The 16,223-nt window shown below is 41.2% G+C and overlaps 2 protein-coding genes across 4 annotated transcripts in view; both read left to right on the top strand.

The window, feature by feature from the left end:
* LOC309717172 (uncharacterized protein) overlaps positions 1 to 16,223 on the top strand; it is a 55,323-nt gene that overhangs the window by 9,786 nt on the left and 29,314 nt on the right. The gene's annotated exons all lie outside the window — the stretch shown is intronic.
* The window catches only part of LOC309717165 (uncharacterized protein), a 44,051-nt gene that overhangs the window by 15,398 nt on the left and 12,430 nt on the right, over positions 1 to 16,223 (top strand). For 2 of the 3 annotated variants that reach the window (XM_082551510.1, XM_082551509.1), the window contains exons 3-10: positions 3,254 to 3,282; positions 3,928 to 4,101; positions 8,979 to 9,156; positions 9,381 to 9,421; positions 9,735 to 10,008; positions 10,846 to 10,893; positions 11,181 to 11,224; positions 13,193 to 13,478. In XM_082551510.1, the coding sequence (XP_082407636.1) occupies positions 3,254 to 3,282; positions 3,928 to 4,101; positions 8,979 to 9,156; positions 9,381 to 9,421; positions 9,735 to 10,008; positions 10,846 to 10,893; positions 11,181 to 11,224; positions 13,193 to 13,478 (1,074 nt within the window). The remainder of the gene's footprint in view (positions 1 to 3,253; positions 3,283 to 3,927; positions 4,102 to 8,978; positions 9,157 to 9,380; positions 9,422 to 9,734; positions 10,009 to 10,845; positions 10,894 to 11,180; positions 11,225 to 13,192; positions 13,479 to 16,223) is intronic. The other variant, XM_082551511.1, reaches the window with a different exon arrangement.

The raw sequence follows: 16,223 nt of genomic DNA, 5'->3' as shown, positions 1-16,223 counted from the left end.
AAGTCTAGCCGCGAGAGCCATGTTTGGTGCATTATCGGTAACAACAACAAGGTCCTTTGCATTCAATCCCCATTCAGCCACAGCGTCAGTTAGTAACGCTGCAATGTGCTCACCTGTGTGGCTGTCATGCATGGCTCGGGTTTGTAGTACATGAGACTGAAGGTTCCACTGGTCCGTTATGTGATGTGCTGTAACAGTTACGTACGATTCAGTGGCTCTCGAAGTCCAAGCGTCGCATGTCAGAGCAACTGTCTCAGCCGAGCTGAGAGAGTCCAGCACTGTCGCTTTGACTTCTTGGTACAGCTTTGGCAGAGCGATGTCCGTGATGTGTTGTCGAGAAGGAACGGTGTAACGGGGCTCCAGCGTTTTAATCATATTACGAAATCCTTTATTCTCCACAACACTCAGAGGGCGCATGTCTTTGCAAATAAAAACAAGTACTGACTGCGTTATTTTTGTTGCACGAGTTGAAGTTGCTGGTAGTTTCGAAAAGTTAACTTCTTCAATTGTCCGTTGAGAGGGATCGCCTCGTTTCGTTTTAAAATTAGCATTTGACGCTACGTCGCTATGGTGTCTAGACACGTGTGTTCGTAAATTTGTTGTGTTACCGGAATATTTGACTCTGGCGGTGCAGATTTTACAGACTGCATAGCTCTTGTCATAGTCTTTACTTCCTTCTTTTGTCCTAAATCCAAAATGAGTCCACACATCAGCTTTGAAAGCTGCGGGGGCCGGCTGTATCCTCTCCTCTTCAGTCATCAGTTAGCTAGCATCACACATGTCCACTGACTGTTCTACTTCGTTCTTTTGGCAAACTAGACGCTTCTACAGTTATCGCGAGACCTCGTTTTTACGTCATAGTAAAGGCGGTGAAAACTGCAAACCAGTGGCCGGAGTTTGAATTCCAACATACAAAAGAAATAAACAGTAAATGCATGTCATTTTTCAATTAAAAAAATCGATAACACTGATTTTAAATATCGATTCAGTATCATTGCGTGAAATATCGCGATATTTCGTTGTATCGATATTTTCTTACATCCCTAATATATATATAAATATATATACATATAAACACCCAGCACGCCCCTGCGGGCGGTTTATCCTTCAAGCTCGGGTCCTCTACCAGAGGCCTGGGAGCTTGAGGGTCCTGCGCAGTATCTTAGCTGTTCCCAGGACTGCGCTCTTCTGGACAGAGATCTCCGATGTTGTTCCCGGGATCTGCTGGAGCCACTCGCCTATCTTGGGAGTCACCGCACCTAGTGCTCCGATTACCACGGGGACCACCGTTACCTTCACCCTCCACATCCTCTCGAGCTCTTCTCTGAGCCCTTGGTATTTCTCCAGCTTCTCGTGTTCCTTCTTCCTGATATTGCTGTCATTCGGAACCGCTACATCGATCACTACGGCCGTCTTCTTCTGTTTGTCTACCACCACTATGTCCGGTTGGTTAGCCACCACCATTTTGTCCGTCTGTATCTGGAAGTCCCACAGGATCTTAGCTCGGTCATTCTCCACCACCCTTGGGGGCATCTCCCATTTTGACCTCGGGACTTCCAGGTTATACTCGGCACAGATGTTCCTGTACACTATGCCGGCCACTTGGTTATGGCGTTCCATGTATGCCTTGCCTGCTAGCATCTTGCACCCTTGCCTGCTAGCATCTTGCACCTACATTATATATATATATATATATATATATATATATATATATAATGTATATATGTATGTATATATATGTATATATGTATATATATATATATATATATATATATATATATATATATGTATGTATATATGTATATATATGTATGTATATATATGTGTGTATAAAGAGCTGTGTAACACCCATATTTCTAATTCATGGGATAATAATGGTTTATTCTATTCTGTTCTATTCTATTTTATTCTGTTATCAGTCACACCTATTGTGGCAGCCTATCTCTCGATCTGCCCCAGGGGAAGAAATGACTTGGAAAGGCTGCAACAACCTATTAGAGCTATTTGGACTAATATAGATTAATACTCATATTTATACCTTTTTTGTATGTCCACAGTTTCGATTTTAATTGCAACTTTTTTCAGTAAATCAACTTGGCAGGAGCAAAGAAAAAGTGAAAAACTAAAATAATGTAAAAAGAATAATCAAATCACATCAATTGTAATTAATAGTTTACGTTTAATTTTAGTTATTAACTTAATTAACGCACTCCAAGCTAATGCTGATTATGTTCTTATCTTTGGGGGAGAGGTTGGTGGTGAGAGAGGCACTTCCAGCATGAAGATGTGTTCCACCTTCATGGAAACAATCTGAAACGCAGGATTCCTTCATAGATCCCATATCTTCTCAAAGCTACATAATCCACAGGGAAAACCCTGGGAGTCTTGAGAAGCTGCGTTTTATTTGCTCGCTATGTAACCCACAAATATGAGTATTTGCACGACCTCCATAAAGGGAACAAGTAGCTTTGAGAAGAACAGACTGTACGCAGTGAAGGAAGCCACCTGGCGGGACAAGATACTGACATCATCCTGGGAGGGCTGCACTCACATCATATAACCACTCACACTGTATAACCACGCTTGCACAACACACTTTCTAACCATATATAGTAATTTGTCTTAGTTAATACAGCAACGAGCTTTATGAATAGTCATGTGTGTAAACAATAAAAACGACCTGCAGGGGGAAGCAAGTTGAAGTGGGTTGGAGATCAACTGCTTCCCTCTCACGAGTGAAAACTTGAGCTGTGTGTGACCTCGTTCCTGAGTGAGTTTCTGTTTATCCAGCAGTATCAGGGGTAAAACTCTGACAGCGCTCTTCTGGACAGAGATCTCTAATGTTTTCCTGGGATCTGCTGGAGCCACTATGCCACCTGGGTGACGTCCCAGCTGGTATGGCTTCATATTGATGTCTCTCACTCCAAGTTACGGTTGGTTAGCATGGGAGAGGCAGCCTGGGACCCTCATTGGACAGAAACGCCCCGGTCTGGAGTCGACTCCCGTCACGTTCAAAGACATGTAGTGTATATTTATATATGTGTGTGAGTATATACACACACACATAAAAGTGATCAGAGTATCCTGTGTGTGCTCTCATTCACAAAGTTAGGCCTCTCTCTAAAATCATTATTAACGAGTTAACGAGGTTTAAGTGTCACTTTGATGTGAAATCTTTCATGTTCTAAATCCTCATAAAGCCTGATGATAAAACAGTTTCTAATCTGACTTTTTCTCTTTCTTTTCTCCTCAGACAAACAGTTTCCTCCACTGAGCCAGAGAGTGAGTAACGTCACATCAGTCGACTTCACACAGTTCAGCTTTGATTCAGTAGATGAAGACTGAAAATGATCTTCATCTTAAACACAAATCATACACATGAGATTCAAGCTGCAGCTTTGTCATGTACACATGAGTTTTATACATGATTGGTATAGAAATATTAAACCTTATTTACATTTTAAAAGCAGATTAAATTCAAGTCTTTCTGTTTATCAGTAAAGATGCGAGCAGTTAAAGCTCCCCTCTGTTTGTAAAATCAGGAGACTCACTGCAGTTTTTGTAGCTCAGTCTTTGACAGAGTTACAGTCAGGCAGTAAAACAGAGTCACAAACCTGTTCATGAAAATTAAATCCTTCAAAAAGAGGAAAAAATGAGCCAAGAAATAAAAAACCAATCCAAGCAGGTACCCACCGAGCACCAGATGTTCATGGAGGTTATTTTCTGCTCTACATCTGGTCGACCGGTCATGACCTTAAAAAGATGCAGCTTTATGTCTGAAGGTCAAAGGTCATCTTTTCAGGTTTTTAGAAGGAATTGGATTCAAACATGAATTTATTTTTAGCACACTAAAATGTTTCTGTTGATTAAAAATCAAACAGACATTTGAATGGTGCATCGCTGTCATGTGACCTCTGTTTTTACCAGGTGGAAACGATGGAGTCTCTTATTGAGCTGCTTTTGGAGACACTGGCTGATCTGAGAGGCAGCGAGGTCAGAGACTTCATCGAGATCCTGAGAAGAAAACGTGGCTCAATGAGCCCCATGAGTCTGTCTGCGATGTCAGACCTGCAGGACGTGCAGGACGTGGTGTTTTTGGCGGTGAGGACCAATGTTCCCTCTAATTTTTCATGTGTCTGAGCGAACGCACAAACTCCCTGAGCGGCCCCTTGGACCACTGTGAGCAACAGCAGACGTGTGCACTGTGGTCACGCCAGCATCCAATCCATCCAACGTGTTTTATTAAAATAATCAAATTACAGCATTTATGTTAGACGACTTTTAATTAACTGCTTTAGCCCACTTACAATGAAAATTAAAAAAAAATCTTGTTCATGACCTGTGTAGCATGTTAACACTATTGGAAGGAAAAATAACTTGAAATCCAATTTTGAAAACACAACTTTCTTTCTTTTTTAAAAAATAAAATAAAATAAAGCTCTGACTTGTATTATAAGTCTGTGGTCTGGGAGAGAGTCCTGTAACTCTCTGTCTGCAAAATACAGGATATAATAACCAATGTTGGGCAATTAATTATATAGTTACTTCAGTTCAGTTCTTTTTTTATTTCAAACATATACATTCACCAACGTTTCATAAAATCATTCCATACAGTTGTTTGAAAAGGAGTAGGCAGAAGTATATACTTATTTAGCCCTACCCCCTCAGGTTTACATCCTCATCATCTAAATTTGAACAACAAAAACGTATACAATGCCTTCAACTTAGAACATAACATCTCAAAAAATATTTTCACATGTTCAACTAAAACTATATTTAGATTTACTAATTTGCAGAAGAAAATAAACATGAGTTTGACTGCTGTCTTGCGTTAATTGCATTTTCTTCATTCTTATACTTATTTAAAATTTCTTTTTTGAGTTTTATTTTAAACTGGTTTATATCACTACTGACCTTAAATTCTGGAATGAGTTAAAAGAAGAAATAAAGTCCCGCTATAGAAATAGACATCCTTTTCAATGTTGTTCTTACTCTTTGTAATTTTAAATTCCACTTCCCTCTAAAATTATACCTCCCTTCTCTCTTTAAGAACCTCAAAAAAAACCAAACCCTAATTTACGAATAAATTCTTTACAAATCCTACCATGTGAATTCATGGATTTTTTTTTCACATTCTGTCTCACAGTTGAAGTGTACCTCTGGTGCAAATTACTGACCTCTGTCATCATTTTAAGTGGGGGAACTTGCACAATCGGTGGCTGACTAAATACTTTTTTGCCCCACTGTATTACAATATGTTATTTATATTTTACTTTGTATCCACCAAGGGCTGTGGGTGATCTGCAGTTTCACTCTTTCTCAAGCTGGAGACATTTTCCTTTTCACACACTTTTCTTGGCTGAACAATGACACAACCTTAGTATACCTTATGCATCTCTCTATTTCATTTAATATGTCTTTGTGTGAATTATCTGCTTTCATTCATTCTATTCTGGGCATGATCTTCATCCCAACTATGTTTCATTATTAATACCACTTTATAGGTTGTTATCCTTGCTAATATTATTTTGAATACATTAAAGTTAAGTTGTAATTTATCCTTTTGTTTATTTTACTTTATTCCTCTTGTATTTATATCTATTCAGTCGGGTCTGTTTCCAACCCTTTTTAAACTACACTACTTTGATCTCTAATTTTCACTTGGTGAGGGATTATTACGTTCTTCCTAGTCTGAACTGCTCTCTTCACCTGAGCTGCTATCGTATTCTGAGTTACTGTCTTCTTTGTTTCTTACAGTCACGTACAAAATGTCCCTCTTTTCCACACCTCCAGCATGTAGTGTTAAAGTCGCTGTTTGGTGTGTGTGTGTAGCCTCTACCTCTTGCTCTTCCACTATGCATTCCTCTCTCTTTCTTTTGGATTAGTCCTGCTCCGGCTTGCTGTTTTTCTAAACATTTCTCATCAGGTGTTAATTTTACTTGTTTATTCCCCATTTTCAAAGATTTTGCTGGGCCGTCGCTGGCACGCTTGACTTCAGAGTGGTTTACTGATACGGCCTTCGACTTCACCCTAACGGTGAAGCGGTATCAGTTTTATGAGATGAAACTCAACCGTTCTCCTTTGTCACCAGCACGTGAGCCTCAGCAAAGAAAACAAAAATGGAAGTAGTTCAGCAGCGTATTGTGCTGTAAAATCAACTTACTTCCAGACACATACACACACATAGACATTTGCGCGCTAATTTGTCACGAAGTAATTTCAGCTACCTCTAAAACTAGTCAAAACACAGTTCCTTTTGGCGAACTTAAACCTATTTTATCACATTTCTTTAAACCTTTGCAGCTGTGTTATATACCAAAATAGTGTTTCTCACTCTCCGACGTCTCACTGGTGGTTCAGATCATCGGACTGAATCCCACCGCTGTGGACCAGATTAAAAACACCGGCCCAGACCCGAATTTAACGTCCTGGGGCTCTCTCCTCGTCCAAGAGGGCTGTGCACAGGCTTCGGTGCTGGCTCCCCACGGCGTCAGGAATCAGTGCTGGATCCTGGAACAGAGTCACAGATAACAGTTCTGATATTTTCTGCTCCGGCTACGAAGGACCAAATAATGTTAGGGAAAATGTTCTAAAACACTTCTTCAGTAAAGACTCAGAGAAGAGAAACACACAGAACTTCTTGCTAGCAAGGGCAGCCTCCAGACTGAGACTCGCACTGAGAAACTGCCCCGGTCTTTATTTGTGTGTGTGTGTGTGTGTGTGTGTGTGTGTGTGTGTGTGTGTGTGTGTGTGTGTGTGTGTGTGTGTGTGTGTGTGTGTGTTGCTGATCAAAGGGTCACATAACATGACAGCATAAAAGGAACATCCTTGGTCAGGAAAAGGGTAGTCTCCCCCTCACCCTAGATGGTTCACCCCAGATAACACAGTGGAAAAGTCCAGCAGTTCATCAAACCAAAAAGCACTTAGACTAAAACAAATATAGCTACGTTAATCCTACCGTAAAACAATAAGACAAGGTACGACCTCTTCTCGTGCTCCTAGGATGTGGGGGTGAAGCCAGAACACCTTAGAATGTTACAGACCTCCTAGGATGAGACATTCTTTCAATATGTCACCAACTATATACTTCTAAACACAAATGATTACATGCAATACTCTACCATATGCAAACTTATATCATTAAAAGATTATACTGACTACTAAGTACAATTTTCCTATTAACAGAACCATTTACTTATTTCGATTGGGAGCATCCCTTTCCTTACCTTATATATTATTTGCACTGTTTTAAACTTGACTAGATCCTGGAATTTTATAGCTTGCGTCCTAATAAAGAGTGCATTTGTGTGAGCCCTATACCCCTCCTGATTTATTAGTCTAATGGCCCTTTTCTGCATTATGATTATAGTCTGAATATTACTTTTATATGTATTTCCCCAAACCTCTACACAATAACTCATATATGGTAATAGTAAAGCACTATATAACATATACAATGTTTTCCTATCCAGAAATTGTTTTGCTTTCCCCAAGACAGCAATGTCCTGTGCCAACTTTCCCCTCACATAAGTGATGTGTGATTTCCAACAGACCTTATGATCAATGATCACACCAAGAATGTCATGGTCCTGGGTCAAGCGACCCAGTATTTGAGTTCCATGTATCTTCTGTATTCATTTGCACCTAGCTTAGTTCACCTAGTTAATTTCTAGACTGCAGTTTAGTTTTGTTCCTTAGTTGTTTATGTCATCTCCCCCTGTACTAAGTCTCCCCGGTTCATGTGTCATGTCTAATCTCCATGTTTCCTGTTTTACTTTGACAGTGAATACAGACTTTCAGTGTATTCAGTTTCACTCCTCCTCTCCTGTCATTAGGTTCATGTGTGTCAGCTGTGCTCCCATGTGTGGCCACTTCCCCTGATCATCCCTCATGTGTATTTAGTCTCTGTGTTTCATACAGTCTGTGTCGCGTCGTCTGTGTTCTCACCTCCATGTTTTCCCGGTCAGTCGTTGCAGCGAACATCATAGTCTCTGAGTTTCCTTAGCTTATCACAGTATTCGTTTTCCCAGTTTAGTTATAGCCTAGCCACGCTATCCTTGCTTTGTTTGTACACCTTGTCTCCAGCCATAATAAAGGCTCGCTTTCTGTTAAGTTCACTCCCGTCTACTCACTTGTGTACGCACCTGGGTCCATTACACACACCACCGCACGGCCTGTCTCTGCAGACCGTGACAAAGAAATTTTATGGCTTCTTCAAAAACGTAACTGAGTTTTGCAAACAACAAAGTTTTTTGCAGCTGTTTACCTAAAAATGTTGCCAATTTTTGCCAAAATGTTTTTTTTAAACAAACATTTCAAACTATTTACAGAACAATCAGCTGTTCTGCATCAAATCTGATGCCACACAAATTATTTGTGCCACTCCAAAAAATAATTTCTGTCCACTATGAGATAAAGGAGAACAACAGCCTGACATGGTACATTTTTCCACCAATAGGAAAGGGTGGGGTTTTTTTGTTTTTGTCTTTGTTCACAGGCTTTCGAGCGTTTTCCTTATCAAACGCAGTTTTTACCGTTTCTTCCCGCAGTAAATATAAACAACGACAGTATTCAGGAAGAAAAACAAACACTGCAGATATTTTTATCACAACTCTGGTTTTACGTGGCCGATCAACACAATTTAAAAACTGGTATAAAGTCCTCACTTTTTCCGTCAGTTGTTCCGTCTGTCCTGCTCACATCTCCAATGGTTGTACACGTTGTCATTAACGTGGCTTCACTCCACAGCAGCCGCTTTGCTCGCTAAAACACCGGTGTCGGCACATAAGGACGCTGTCATAGCCTGTCAATGGCGTGGATTAGCTGCGTATATACGAGTGTGAATCGCGTCATTGGCTGGACTATGAGATAAGGTGGCATCGTTCTAATCCCATACGGGAGCAGCCAGTCACTGACTAACACTGCAGAACAGAATTGTTAAAGTATTTACTTTAATTTTTTGTGTGTGCGCAACACAGATTTTTTCTGCGCAGAGACCGTGCCAGCAGTGCCCAATTGCGCACGCGCGCAGCTTAGAGGGAACATTGGTGAGGACTTTTGGCCAACAGTCAGTGGAGAAGATCGTGGAGGTTTTAAAGGAGATGGAGAGGACTGATCTGGCTCAGAGGCTGACAGACAGCAGCTCAGAAGCTCAAAGTAAGATAAAGACAAAACATGTTAAAATGATAAAAGTGTTTCTGCTTCAGTTCATATTAGAAACAGTCAGATTTACAGAGCAAAGAGAGCATTGTTGACGAGCAGAAAATGATGTTCAGCAGGTTTAAATGTAACTTTTTTTTTGATCTCTGTGTATTTTTTTAAAGCTCGATTAGCTTTTATTAAACACTTATTTCTATTTCTGTTAATTTCTCTTTTTTCAGACAAACATCTGGATGAACATCTGTCTGCACTGATCCATAAAGTGAGTAACGTCTCATCTGTTTGACTCTGCAGAGTTCAGCTTTGATTCAATAAGATGCAGTTTGAAAATCATAATTTCATCATTTAGATTAAACAGTTGTCACAGAAATGTTTTTAGATTTAAAATCAAAGATTATTAAAAAGTGTGTTTACATAAATACATCTTAATAAATAAGATAATAAAAGAAAACAAAGTGTTTCAGAGAAAACACTGAAAACATTCAAAGTTTAAAACAGCTACAAAAACATAAATCTGTAATTTTCTCAGTGAGGAAACATTTTTTCTTTATGAATGTTTGCTTTGAATTTTCCAGGTTGCAACAATGGCAGCTGTTACAGATGTGCTTCTAGAAACACTGGAGGATTTGAGTGATCAGGATCTCAACAAGTTCATGTGGTTCCTGCAGTTCACTTGTTTTCAGAAGAGTCTTCCACAAATCGAACTGAGTGATGACAGAAGAAGAATAGTGAATGAGATGATTGATAAACTTGGTCATCAGTCTGTGGAGGTGATCAGGGAGGTTTTAACAGACATGCAGAGAACTGATCTGGTGCAGAGGCTGTCAGAGAGCAGCTCAGGACTCAAAGGTAAGAGGAAATAATCTGTCAGAGTGTCTGTAATAACTTTAATACATTTTATTTATTCATTAAAGTTTATTTAACCAGGAAAAAATAAACTTGTGACATTAAAAATCTGTTTTACAAGAGTGTCCTGGCCAAGAAGGACAGCTGTACAATAATCATAAGCTGCATAAATTAATACAACAGATATGTTGGGATTATTCTTAACTGTGTGTGGAAGGATTTTAAATATAATATTACACCTTACAGTAAAAATTAATTTAAAGAATTAAATCAGAGAAACTCACAACAAGAACTGCATAATATAAACTTTATTATCATTTATAAATGAAAGAATTTGTTTCCTCTGATTTATTTTGGACAGACGTTGATAAATGAACACATTCAGGTTGTACAAACACAGTAAAATTAAACAGATTTGTTTTCATATTTCAATGTTTAAAGTAAAAATATTCAGCTTATTGAATCAGTGACTTTCTTTAGTAAATGTTGTTTTAAAGCTCTTTGAACTTCTTTCCTTTGAAAATATTTTTCTTTGTTTTTTGCATTTTGAGCTCATTAATATCAGTCTTGTGTTGTAAATGGATCTTTATGTTAGCTTTGATTGAAACTCCACTATGGAGACAGACGACCTGTATGAGGTAAATGATTCAAAGTCTTTTCAGTGATTTCTCTGTGATTGTGTAACTATGGCCTCCTCCTGCCTTCAGTCAGCACAGCTGAAAGTGAAATATTAAAGCTTTTTATTGTCAGGACTCAGTGTTATACTCAGGATGAGCACACATAAAGGACACACACAGTGTTTGTATCATGTAGTTACAGTTTGTATTCAATGTGTTACAGCTGCAGGATCATCAGCTGAAGGATTTGATGTGGAGGAAACAGAGAAAGGTCAGTGTCCAGAAAACACATGAATCAATAAATACACTCATTGATATGAAGATGAAGAAGATGAAGAAGAAGAATTACTGAATGAAACAGAACTGGATCATTTCCTCACACGTTGATAGTTTCCCATCAAATATGACTTCATGTTAACAAGTTTAATGTTGTTATTAATCCAACTTACAAGGATCATCAGAATGAAATCAAAGCATCAGTTATTTCAAAGTGTCTGATTATTAACACTGATGTTAAATCAGTCATGAATGAAGCTTTTAATCTTTCTTTTCTGTCAGAGAAACACTCTGAGGATGAACGTTGGCCTGCACTGATCCACAAAGTGAGTCATGTCACATCTGTCTGACTTCAGATCATCCAGCTTTCATTTCATAAACACAGGATAGAAATCTTCAATAGAAACAAATGATTTGATTTTGATTGGAAAAGTCAAAGTTTGATAAGTTGAGCGTGTGCAGTGAGGGAGGTCTGCAGCAGGTCAGAAAAGTCCTGAACTTGTTAACAGAAGCAGAATAATTGTTAATCAGCTGTTTGTGATCATTGTGACAAAGATGACCACTGACATCATCACCTTATGTGATGGATGATGTCATCTAAACACATCTACATTTGTAAAGTGTTGATGAGAAAACAAACAAACCTGAAAGTGAGAAATGTCACATTTACAGTGGGGCAAAAAAGTATTTAGTCAGCCACCGATTGTGCAAGTTCCCCCACCTAAAATGATGACAGAGGTCAGTAATTTGCACCAGAGGAACACTTCAACTGTGAGAGACAGAATGTGAAAAAAAAATCCATGAATTCACATGGTAGGATTTGTAAAGAATTTATTCGTAAATCAGGGTGGAAAATAAGTATTTGGTCAATAACAAAAATACAACTCAATACTTTGTAACATAACCTTTGTTGGCAATAACAGAGGTCAAACGTTTACTATAGGTCTTTACCAGGTTTGCACACACAGTAGCTGGTATTTTGGCCCATTCCTCCATGCAGATCTTCTCGAGAGCAGTGATGTTTTGGGGCTGTCGCCGAGCAACACGGACTTTCAACTCCCGCCACAGATTTTCTATGGGGTTGAGGTCTGGAGACTGGCTAGGCCACTCCAGGACTTTCAAATGCTTCTTACGGAGCCACTCCTTTGTTGCCCGGGCGGTGTGTTTTGGATCATTGTCATGTTGGAAGACCCAGCCTCGTTTCATCTTCAAAGTTCTCACTGATGGAAGGAGGTTTTGGCTCAAAATCTCACGATACATGGCCCCATTCATTCTGTCCTTAACACGGATCACTCGTCCTGTCCCCTTGGCAGAAAAACAGCCCCATAGCATGATGTTTCCACCCCCATGCTTCACAGTAGGTATGGTGTTCTTGGGATGCAACTCAGTATTCTTCTTCCTCCAAACACGACGAGTTGAGTTTATACCAAAAAGTTCTACTTTGGTTTCATCTGACCACATGACATTCTCCCAATCCTCTGCTGTATCATCCATGTGCTCTCTGGCAAACTTCAGACGGGCCTGGACATGCACTGGCTTCAGCAGCGGAACACGTCTGGCACTGCGGGATTTGATTCCCTGCCGTTGTAGTGTGTTACTGATGGTGACCTTTGTTACTTTGGTCCCAGCTCTCTGCAGGTCATTCACCAGGTCCCCCCGTGTGGTTCTGGGATCTTTGCTCACCGTTCTCATGATCATTTTGACCCCACGGGATGAGATCTTGCGTGGAGCCCCAGATCGAGGGAGATTATCAGTGGTCTTGTATGTCTTCCATTTTCTGATGATTGCTCCCACAGTTGATTTTTTCACACCAAGCTGCTTGCCTATTGTAGATTCACTCTTCCCAGTCTGGTGCAGGTCTACAATACTTTTCCTGGTGTCCTTCGAAAGCTCTTTGGTCTTGGCCATGGCGGAGTTTGGAGTCTGACTGTTTGAGGCTGTGGACAGGTGTCTTTTATACAGATGATGAGTTCAAACAGGTGCCATTCATACAGGTAACAGAAAAGCTTCTTACAGAAGACGTTACAGGTCTGTGAGAGCCAGAGATTTTCCTTGTTTGAGGTGACCAAATACTTATTTTCCACCCTGATTTACCAATAAATTCTTTACAAATCCTACCATGTGGATTCATGGATTTTTTTTTCACATTCTGTCTCTCACAGTTGAAGTGTACCTCTGGTGCAAATTACTGACCTCTGTCATCATTTTAGGTGGGGGAACTTGCACAATCGGTGGCTGACTAAATACTTTTTTGCCCCACTGTATCTCATGAACATTTTCTTTGAATTTTCCAGGTAGAAACGATGGAGTCTGTTATTGAGCTGCTGCTGGAAACTCTGGATGGTCTCAATGAGCCGGAGCTCAGTGAGTTCAAGTTGAACCTGCTACAAATTTATCTTCACAAATATGACTCAGACTTCTCATTGATGTGGTACATGAGAACAGACCTGCAGCACACAGTGTTTCTGATGGTGCTGACTTACGGCCAACAGTCAGTAGAGAAGACCATGGAGGTCTTAAAGGAGATGAAGAGGACTGATCTGGCTCAGAGGCTGTCAGACTGCAGCTCACTGCCTCGAAGTAAGACAACAAAATCAAAACTCATTAAAGTCATAAAACTGTTTTTATGTCTCATAAACGTCTGACTAAAGTCTTCTTTGACTTTATAAATAATATTTGTAATAAAGACAAAAAAACACATCTTTAAAACATATTTTATGGCTGTCAAAGAAGCTTGCAAAGAAAAGCGTCTGGACTTCTTTAAGTTACTTGAAGACGTTTCACCTCTCATCCAAGAAGCTTCTTCAGTTCTAAGGTCAAATGGTGGAGAGTCCCAGATATAAACCTAGTGGGAGTTTTCCCCCACAGAGGGACAAAAGGACCCCCTGATGATCCTCTAATCGCCTGAGCCAAGGTGTGTAACTGGGTGTGGGTCCCAATCAGCCAGAGTTTCGGGTGTGTTCATTGTGAAACCTGGCCCCACCTTATCATGCGAATTCCTGAGGTCAGATGGCCCAGGATGTGAGTGGGCGTTAAGGCGTCTGGGAAGAGATCTCAAAACTGGATTATAGATGGCAGAGAGTTGGTGTCGTAAACCCCGCCTCTGTTCAAAGATGGTCGCTCACAGTGGACATAGATGCTTCTTTCACTCCTCTTTCAAACCATCTGTCCTCTCTGTCCAAAATGTGAACACTGGCATCCTCGAAAGAGTGACCTTTGACCTTTAGATGCAGATGGACTGCTGAGTCTTGTCCTGTGGAGGTGGCTCTTCTATGTTGTGCCATGCGCTTGTGAAGTGGCTGTTTGGTCTCTCCAATGTAGAGGTCTGGGCATTCCTCGCTGCACTGTACAGCATACACCACATTGTTAAGTTTGTGTTTTGGCGTTTTGTCTTTCGGGTGAACCAGTTTTTGTCTGAGCATGTTGCTTGCTCTGAAATACACTGGGATGTCATGCTTGGAGAAAACTCTCCTGAGTTTCTCTGATACACCGGCTACATAGGGGATGACAATGTTGTTGCGTCTGTCCTTCTTATCCTCCCTCGCTGGTGTCTGATCTTCTTTTCTGTGCCTCTTTGCTGACTTTAAGAACGCCCATTTAGGATAGCCGCACGTTTTGAGTGCTTCCTTTACATGTGTGTGTTCCTTCTTTTTCCCTTCAGGCTTAGAGGGAACATGTTCTGCCCGGTGGTGTAGGGTCCTGATTACTCCAAGTTTGTGTTCCAAAGGGTGATGGGAGTCAAAGAGGAGGTACTGGTCCGTGTGTGTGGGCTTCCGGTAAACTTCGATGTTGAGGTTGCCGTTCTCTTCAATGTGCACAGCGCAGTCCAGGAAAGGCAAACAGTTGTCCTTTGTGTCTTCCCTGGTGAACCTGATGTTCTTATCCACAGCGTTAATGTGCGCAGTGAAGGATTCCACTTCGTGTGTCTTGATTTTGACCCAGGTGTCGTCCACATAACTGTACCAGTGGCTGGGTACTCTTCCTTTGAAAGAGCCAAGAGCCTTCCTTTCCACTGCCTCCATGTAAAGGTTTGCTACAATAGGTGACACGGGGGAGCCCATGGCACAGCCATGTTTTTGTCTGTAAAAGCCTTCGTTGTATTTGAAATATGTAGTTGTAACGGAGGCGGAAGGCTGGTTTTACTTCCACAGTGGTTTTGTGCGAAGGAAGGAAACCTTCCTCCAAACGGATTGAGCAGTGGAGCCGCCGAGGGAAAGCACACATTAAAACTGTATAATTAAAATATAATTTATTATATTTAAATTGTTAAAAATGCAAAATGAATTAAAACAACCTTGGCCAAGGGGTAGCACAATAAAAGTCAATAAAACACAATATTAAAAGTCCAGTGGCCTGCGCCACGACCTAAAAGTCCCAGGGAGCTAAGAAATCCAGCAAGTGGTATAACCAAAGGAACCAGCGGAGTCCTCGCCTCCCTCTCGCACTCACGTCCTGATATGCTGAAGAAGGAGAGGAAGCGGCAGTCACTATTCTTTCCAGACAGGTTTACTTCATAAAAAAGGGATAAGTCAGAGACTTACCCCGGGTGGGCAGAGCTCTCAACTCCGCCCGCCGCTTCTTTAAAACTGGAAATCGGCACAGCCGTCTCGTAGCCTCCGCTGGTGCTGTCTCCGCTCTCCCCGCTGGTACTGTCGCTCTCTGCGCTGGTACTGTCGCTCTCTGCGCGCTGGTGCTCCTGCTGGTGCTCTGCGCGCTGGTGCTTGCATTAGCCAACTCTAGCCGCCTTAGAAGGGAAAACCCGGCGGCGTCTCGCCGCCCTATCAATGTTTCTGTTCCGGTTTCCCGAATGGGCAGAGCTCTCAACTCTGCCACCGCTTTCCTGTGGCAAACCAACCGGCACCAGCCCATCTGGGCTTGTGGCCGCCGCCACCGCCTGATATCGTTCACTCTCCCAGTCCTCACTCCACCATCAGTCTCTTCTCTCTCGTCTCCCATCACTCTTATTGGCCTCCGGGACCTCACAGGTGTGCCTGGTTCATAATCAAGGAGGGGCGGAGACTTTCCAGGACAAGTCACCGATGAATACCATAAAACATGCAATAAAACCCATAAGAATACAACACTATACAATATTAAAGAAAGTAAAACACAACCAAACATGCACAATAAAAATATCTTAGGTAACTTGTCCCTCTCCACCCCGTGACATAGTGGTGAGGCAGAGGTCTAACAGTGTGCAGATCTGATCGGGTGTGAAGTTGGTCCTGTCCTCCAAGGAGCTGTCTTCTTGTAGTCGTTTTCTGACAGTCTCCACGGCCTCCGTGGTGGGTATGCAAGTGAAGAGAGAGACTACATCAAAGGACA

The sequence above is a fragment of the Aulonocara stuartgranti genome (assembly GCF_965226115.1).
Source record: "Aulonocara stuartgranti genome assembly, chromosome: 11".
In the NCBI taxonomy this organism is placed as follows: Eukaryota; Metazoa; Chordata; class Actinopteri; order Cichliformes; family Cichlidae; genus Aulonocara; species Aulonocara stuartgranti.
The sequence above is the reverse complement of the archived record's forward strand: the minus strand, read 5'-3'. Positions and strand labels throughout refer to the sequence as shown.